The 7772-nt window shown below is 43.2% G+C and overlaps 1 protein-coding gene and 1 pseudogene across 2 annotated transcripts; both read left to right on the top strand.

Annotated features, from left to right (window-relative positions):
- The first annotated feature begins 1377 nt into the window (after positions 1-1377).
- Positions 1378-2474, top strand: LOC149303988 (arylamine N-acetyltransferase 2-like; annotated as a pseudogene).
- A 1913-nt stretch (positions 2475-4387) lies between these two features.
- Positions 4388-7535, top strand: LOC149303987 (uncharacterized). 2 transcript variants are annotated; one of them, XM_089480390.1, is made up of 2 exons: positions 4388-4654; positions 6339-7535. In XM_089480390.1, coding segments are annotated over exons 1-2 (990 nt in total). In that variant the 5' UTR covers positions 4388-4652; the 3' UTR covers positions 7327-7535. The 2 variants fall into 2 exon arrangements, with proteins under 2 accessions (XP_089336516.1, XP_089336517.1); XM_089480391.1 differs by having other exon boundaries at positions 6335-7535.
- Positions 7536-7772: the final 237 nt, after the last annotated feature.

The following is a 7772-nucleotide window of genomic DNA, read 5'->3' as shown; positions in this document are numbered from 1 at the left end:
TGGCAAGATTTGTTCAGATGGGATCTGCCTATGCCTTCCTCTGAGGCTGAGAGAATGTAACTTGCCCAACATCAACCAGGGGCTTCCATAAGCATAAAATACATTATCCAAGCTTTGAAAGCTTCACTAGGCTTCTTCGCCAGGCAAAACTTGTTAAAAATGAAGAAAAATGAAGAAAAATGGTGATGAAGTTAGAATCACAGAACTGCATTCTATCTGAGATGTTGTCAGTTAAGATTGCATTGAGAAATTCAGTGCAGGCAGAGACCCCTTCCTGGCCATGTGAGTTTTACCTATTCAGCCCCTAAATGTTTTTTTAACCTATACTGTATATATTTTGCATAGTTTTCACTCTACAGCACCTAAAAAGTTTTCCAGATGTAACAGTATAGAGACTCCTTGGAGTTTATCACACGTGAGGAATTTCTCTTAATTTCGAATGCAAAGAAAGTGGGGCCAGAATGCATTTACATGAATTCGCTAGTTCAGCTAATTTACATGAATGCGAATTGCGTTTGAACTGGCTTCACATTGCCTGAAAATAGCATGCCATTGCCCAAATTAGCGTGTGATCATCTCTCAAGCAATAACATTAAACCTCATGATTGCGCTCGGACTGACTTCCCATTGCCTGAAATTGCGTGTGGTAGTCTATCACGCAATAACATTAAACCCCATGATTGTGTACTGATTGCCATTGGATTATACTTCCAATTTCCCTTGTCTCATAACGTCCCTTGAGAAATTCAGTGTTCTCTGGCTAAGAAAGGAGCAGTCAGCTTCGCACACAACAGGGACATCTGGAAGTTAATTTCTATTGCTAATGGGAATTGAAATTTTATTGTGAAATCGAAGGCTTTCATGGTCAGCATCCATAGTTTGCTGTGTTTTTTTCAGGCTATGTAGCCATGTTCTAGAAGAGTTTATTCCTGACGTTTCGCCAGCATCTGTGACTGGCATTTTCAGATTAAGATGCCAGCCACAGATACTGGCGAAACGTCAGGTATAAACTCTTCTTGAACATGGCCACATAGCCCAAAAAACCTACAACAAACTATGAAATTTTACTACCTGTCTTTTATTGCTCTTTGTTTATAGTTCTCACATCTCCAATAAAAGAAGTGGCTTTAATTCATAGTGTACTTATCTGGCTCCTGGCCGCACATGTCTGTCTGTCCATTAGAGAGACATTTCATTGTTCTCTTATGCTACTGATTCTATTTGCTTTTGGTTTCATGGGACCAGAGTCTACAAAGGGTTACTCCTGTCGGTCAAGCCATAAAGTTAAGAAAGAAACTAGAGGGAGGTGGAGTTTATCTTTCTTTTAAAGCCTGTAATCACATGATCTTTCTCATTTCCTTTCTGGAGAGAGGAAACTACCAGCTGTAACCACAGAGCAAAGAATCTTCAGAAATTCCAGTGCAGGTATTTTCTAGGCAAAGAAAGAAAGAAAGAAAGAAAGAAAGAAAGAAAGAAAGAAAGAACCAGGGCAACAGATCAGAATCAGAACCCAGCAATTCCTGGATTCAGCACCATTTTTAGCACATAAAGAACTGAAATTCCCCCATTTCAGGGCAACCAAAGGAGGTGAAAGCAAGGTCTGAAAGGAATCCACTATTTGCTGTCCTTCTCCATCTTCCAAGTCCATTTCAACATGGATGTTGGATGTTACTTGCATCGCATCAGGTATCAAGGTGCTGCTCCGCCTTCCTGGGAAACCTTGTGTCGCCTCCACCGCTGTCACCTCCTCTCTGTGCCCTTTGAAAGCCTCAGCATCCATTGTGGGGAACCCATCACCCTAGAGTTGCCTGTCATCTATGACAAGGTTGTCCGATGCCACCGAGGTGGCTTCTGCTTTGAGCTGAATGGCCTGTTCTTGTGGCTACTGAAAGAATTAGGATTTGTTGCCAAGGGGGTGGCTGGGCGTGTCCGAAACCGCTTCACTGGGCATTATGGTCCTCCCTTGGACCACCTGGTGATTTGGGTCCATCTGGATGAACGCCAACTCCTCTGTGATGTTGGATTTGGTGAAGGGTTCATGGAACCATTAGAGCTGCGACCAGAAGTGGAGCAAATCCAAGATAGTGGTATTTTTCAGCTGGGCCTGACAGGGGACACTTGGGTTTTGGAGCACCGAGCACTGTCTGGAAGAGAGGGGAGACCCCTATATCAGTTCACCCTAGAAGAGAAGAAGCTGGATGATTTCACGGACATGTGCCTCTATCACCAGACATCTCCCAGTTCCATTTTCACATGCAAATCCTTCTGCTCCCTGCACAAAGAAGACGGTGGGCGCCTGACCTACCTGGGTTGGCGTCTCATTTCCACCAGAGGAGAGGAACGTACAGAGACTGTCCTGGATTGCTCTGAGATTCCAGCAGTACTCATTGAGAAATTTGGGATCAAATTAGAGAAGACCTTCAAGCCAAAGGATGGATGATCAAATTCTGCCCCCTCTTGAGGAAAATGATTGATGCCAAAATGCAGTTGTTATTCTATTTAGACTGTGAAATGATTTGGAACTGGTTGAGATGAGAGCATGGACACACTAATTTTTTAAAAGGAAATGCTTACCATGGACACCCAGAATTCCTGCTGGCCATGTTGGCTAGAGAATCCTGAGTACTGTAGTTCCCCAAAGTAACTTGTCCAAACTCTATGCAAAGGGATCTTGTAGCACCTTTGAGCCTAACTGAAAGAGAAAAGTTGGGAACATGAGCTTTTGTAGACTTGAGTCTTCTTCCTCAGATGCATGTTTGTCCAAACATGCATCTGAGAAAGTAAGCTCAAGTCTATGGACTTTATCACACAAGGGAGACTGAGAGTTTATCCTGTGAATATCCCGGGAAAATAGCATAATTACGCAAAATGATTTCACACGACACACAAAACCCACCATTAAAGTGGTAGCAAAGAAGCATTAACGTGCATCATTTACTTTCGGGATTTCAGTTACAATCCATTTCCGATATCACTTTATTTTGCCCAATTGCCTGTGATAATCATTTGCACAATTGCTCTCCATTTTTGCTTTATTTGTGGGATGCTTTAAATGTGCTTTAATTTCTCTTTAATGCCAAAATTAGCCCCAGTGTGATAAACTCTTATGAAAGCTCGTGCTATCAACATTTCTCTTTTACTCTCAAAAGTGCTACAAGATCCCTTTGCATACTGATTTTCCAGACTAACATGGCTATGTTTTTGAATTTGTCAAAGATCTGGTAAATATGACCTTTCAAGGATCCCTTCCAGTTCTATAACTTAAACAAGAACATCCTTCCTTAGTCAATTTTTTTTAAGCAGGCCAAGCTGATTGAGAATGGTAGGAGTTAAGTCCAACACATTTGCAGGGAAACCCCCAAGCTGTTGGTGGTTCCCCTAGAAATCTGACAGAGAGTCTGATAATGCTGTGACTTTACACTTACAGTCAGCATCTCTACATATGCATATAAAATGTCAACTGTAACTAAACCATATCATAAATATTATAGTTTTCTGGTGATTTCATTCCCAGGAAACCAAACCTAAATAAATCACTTGAACCCTAGGAATTCTCACCCCTCAACGAACTGAGTGATAGAAAGCATAACAAGATATTAATCCAAGGCTGCACCTGCATAGCAAAAACAAAAAAACAAAACAAAACAAAAAAACAATCCAGTTTGACACCACTTTAACCGCCATGGCTCGATGATATGGAATTCTGGGATTTGTGGTTTGTTGTGGCACCAGAGTGCTTCGACAAAGAAGGCCAAACCACAATTCCCAGAATTCCATAGCACTGACCCGTGGCAGTTAAAGTGGTATCAAACTGCATTATTTCTGCAGTGTGGATGCAGCCTCTGTGTTGTCACACTTGCAGGGCTTTTTTTGGAGATCAGGGTTCAATTCCTGACTCAGCCATAAAACCCACTGGGTGTCTTTGGGCAAGTCTCACTCTCTCAGCTTCAGGAATGGCAAACCTCCTCTGAACAAATCTTGCCAAGAATACCCCATGATATGTTCACATTAAGGTTGCCATAAGCCAGAAACAACTTGAAGGCACACAATGATGACAACAACCTGAGACAAGGGAGGGCACCTCTTGCTGTTGTTAACTGGCTTCATTGGCTTCAACTTATGGCACCTCTACAAATGAGAGTCCTGCAAGATCCTCTGTCTTGCTAGGTCTTGTAAGATCCTCAGGTCTTGCAAACTCAGGGGTGTGCCTTCCTTGAGTCAACCCAACCGTAAACCCTTCTTGACTTCACCATCAGAAACTCCACTTCACCAGTTTCACAACGTCTTGTCTCTCCTAAATTCTGCTGAGCACGGATAAACCCTGTGCAAAACACTGATAGCAGTCCTCTCCCTTATGAACTGAGTAGATAAGGGGGTCAACTTATTCTGAAGAGAATTAGGAGGTGAGGGAGAGAAGTGGGGATCTTTCAGCTTCATTGCTTGTGTTTGTCCCATGCTTGAGTGGCAGCAAGAGGAAAGTGGCACTGTGGAAGACAAGCAAAGGACACATAGAAGAATTTATGGTTGGAATTGCAAAGGAAGGAGCCAAAGGAAGGGTTGGTGAAAAGAAGGAGAAGCTATGCTGCAGGGAATAAAGTTGTTTCACCCAGCATAAACAAAGAATATCCACACCAGAGGTGCAATTTTAATCAATGTAAGTTATGTGATCATCAGGAATGGAAGGGAGGGGTAAAATCTGGAACGGCTTGGGAAATGTGGGGTCTGTATGTCTGAAATTGAAAATTGGCAAAGGCAATTCAGATTAAGAATAATACAGTTGGCCCTCCATATGCACGGATTCTTTATCCACGGATTCAAGCATCCCCTGTTCTGAAAACATTAACAAAAAAAGAAGTATAAATTCCAAAGAGCAAACTTTGATTTTGCCATCTTATATGGCAGCATTTCAAGAGTTAAGTTTTATCCTTGGTTGATCACTTTTTCTTCAAAGTGGGCAAAAAGTTGCACTTGTGTGATGTCTGCCAAATTACATGCAGCTGTTTTAAGGGCATATCAAAAAGAAAAATGGCTGGTGGAAGTGGTGAAAGAAGGTATGAAGCCCTTAAATGGCAAAATGAGAGTCTCACTGCCCTTGATATATTCAGACTTAGTATTAAGAGTATACATTATGTTTACTTCACAGCAAATCTGAGATTGTTAGGCCTATGAGGAAGGTATGGAAATATACTCACAAGAGGTCACTGTATTGGGTCTGATCTGCACTGCAGAAATAATGCAGTTTGACACTACTTTAATTGCCATGGCTTAATGCTATGGCATTGTGATATTTGTAGTTTTGTGAGCTATTTAACTTTCTCTGTCAGAGAGCTCTGCTGCCACAACAAAATACAAATCCCAGGACTTCATAGCATAGAGCCATGGCAGTTAAAGCGGTGTCAAACTGGATTATTTCTGCAGTGCAGATTACACTCAAATCCTCAAAGGAATGAAGATACATAAAACTGAATCTATGAGCATTTCTGATTCCACAGAACTGTTTATTGTGCAGAATGAAAGGGGTAGAAATATCAAAAGGGTGCATACACACTGAGCAAATGGGGATTTCAGAGCCAATAGAAGCTCTGCTAGAGCCACAAATCCCCTCTGGCTTTTATTTCAACCTTCAGAAGATGTATCCAAGGTGCTGAACACTATTTCCAAAAGAGGCTCAGCACCTTGACATGGAAGTCACCAAAAACCACAGCAGGCACCAAAACTTGCTGACAATGCAATATTGTCCCACAAAAAATAGATATACCCCCGATACACACACAATTTCAGGATGTAAACTTTGCTTTACTGGGATTCCAAAATGTGGTGGATTGGCTTGTGTCTTTTGAAGGGAAATGACACACACTACTATATCAGTGTCTTCTTTCCCTTACAAATAAACTTGCACAAGACATTTGAAAATGCACAGACAAACTTGTCGCCCTTTTCGAATCCTCATAAACCAAACATTAAATCAAGAAGAGTCTCTGGCACCTCTCTTGCAAGAGTTATGTGTGACAGGTACCTGACAGAATATGTGCACGGGGGAAGGACAGAGGTTGCTGCCATAGTGCAGAATTAATGTAATTTTACACCGCTTTAACTGTCATGACTTCATCCTATGGAATCCTGAGATTTGTAGTTTCTTCTGGCATGAGAACTCTCTGAGAAGGCGAAATATCTCACAAAACTACAAACCCCAGAATCCAATAGCATTGAACCGTGGCAGTCAAAGTGGTGTCAGATTTCACTCATTATGCAGTGTAGGTGCAGCCAGATTTTTTTAAAGAGGAGCTCACGTCTTTTCTCATTCTCCTGTTCAACTTTCCTTTCTTTGCCTCAGAAAGGCCTCCAGCAGCAATGGCTCCACCGAAGGAAGTACCCAATGTCCACATTTTCAGCACCAGGGCTGGAGATGTCATTGTTCGCCCTGACCTGAACTGTTACCTGCTCCTTCCTCCTCTACCAACCTCACCCAGTGCTCATCTGCATCCCCTCCACCCTTCTTTAAGGGGTGGCGAACACTATTTCGGCTCCCGGTGGCATGACTCTATCTACATCATAAAGGACAACAAAGTCCTGGAAGCCCAACACTTGCATATGGCACCCAGTAAAGAAGCCTGTCGCCTGCACCCCAGCTGTTGTGGTGGGCAACATTACTTTGCCATTGCTGGCGGCTCCTTTGGCATCATCCTCAGCCCAGGCAGCATGACAGCAGTGAAAGACCTGTCCACAGGGGAACCAGATCCAGCCACGGAGCCAGGACATCGGTGGTCCAAAGAGAAAATGGAAAGCCATCGAAGTTATCTGTATTGGCAACTGCAGGACAACTTCAGCAGAGAGCTCTTCTCTTTCCATCCCAGTATCCTTGGTTTCTTGCCAGGGGGTCTCGGACTCATCAAAGGGTCTGCGTTCAAGATTTGGGAATTGGTGGACACTGTCCACAACCACTCCGATGCCCATGTCACCAAGACTCAGGGAATCCCCCTGATGGTGGGCTGTGCCAAGGAGAGGCTGGAGGACATCGGGAACGAATGGATATCCTGCATATCAGATTTTCCGGACCCAGCATCCATTGCCATGGCACTAGCCAAGGCCCAGTTTGCATTGCCAGCCAACTATGGGGGTCTAGGCCTCAACGTAGAGGAGGAGGAGTGGGAAGAAGCCCATGAGGAAGAGATGGACATGCAATTCACGATACAACCCAACGAAGTTGCCTACATGTGGCAGTACCAGCTTGGCCTTGGGAAAGAGGCCATTTTGTTTTGTCGGAAAATTCAGGTCACAAACAGCCGCGACCCACCTTGTGAGATCCCCTTGCCTCCATCATCCTAAATTTTAAGCCAATTCTACTTCCAGTCCTCTATGGTTTCCTATCCTTTCCCAAGTGGAATATTATAAGTGGGGGAGAAAACCTCTTGAGAGAAGTTTATTTATGTGCTTCCTATCCTTTTCCAAGTGGAATATTATTGCTGAAGTAATTCTTGGGAGAAGCTTCTTTCTTTATTTGGGCAAAACCTAAATAAAATGATTTTTAAAAGCTTTTTATGACTTGTTTTGGACTGGCAAATCTCACAACAAAGAACCCAAACACCACAAGCACTGTGTCTCCATCACAGCTTGGAAATATTATTTGGGGACTACTACAGGTCCCAGGATCCTCCAGGTAATGTGGCTGGGGAATTCTGGGAGATGTAGTCCCACAAATAATTCTACTGTGGGCTTGTTTGGTACAGACAAATCTCCCTATGATGAACACCGCCTCCCGTAGCGCTATGTCT

Source organism: Sceloporus occidentalis, unplaced genomic scaffold (assembly GCF_023333645.1).
Source record: "Sceloporus occidentalis isolate IW3139 unplaced genomic scaffold, rSceOcc1.0.p SCAF_14, whole genome shotgun sequence".
NCBI classification, from domain to species: Eukaryota; Metazoa; Chordata; class Lepidosauria; order Squamata; family Phrynosomatidae; genus Sceloporus; species Sceloporus occidentalis.
Note: the sequence above shows the minus strand (reverse complement) of the source record. Positions and strands in the feature narration are given on the sequence as shown.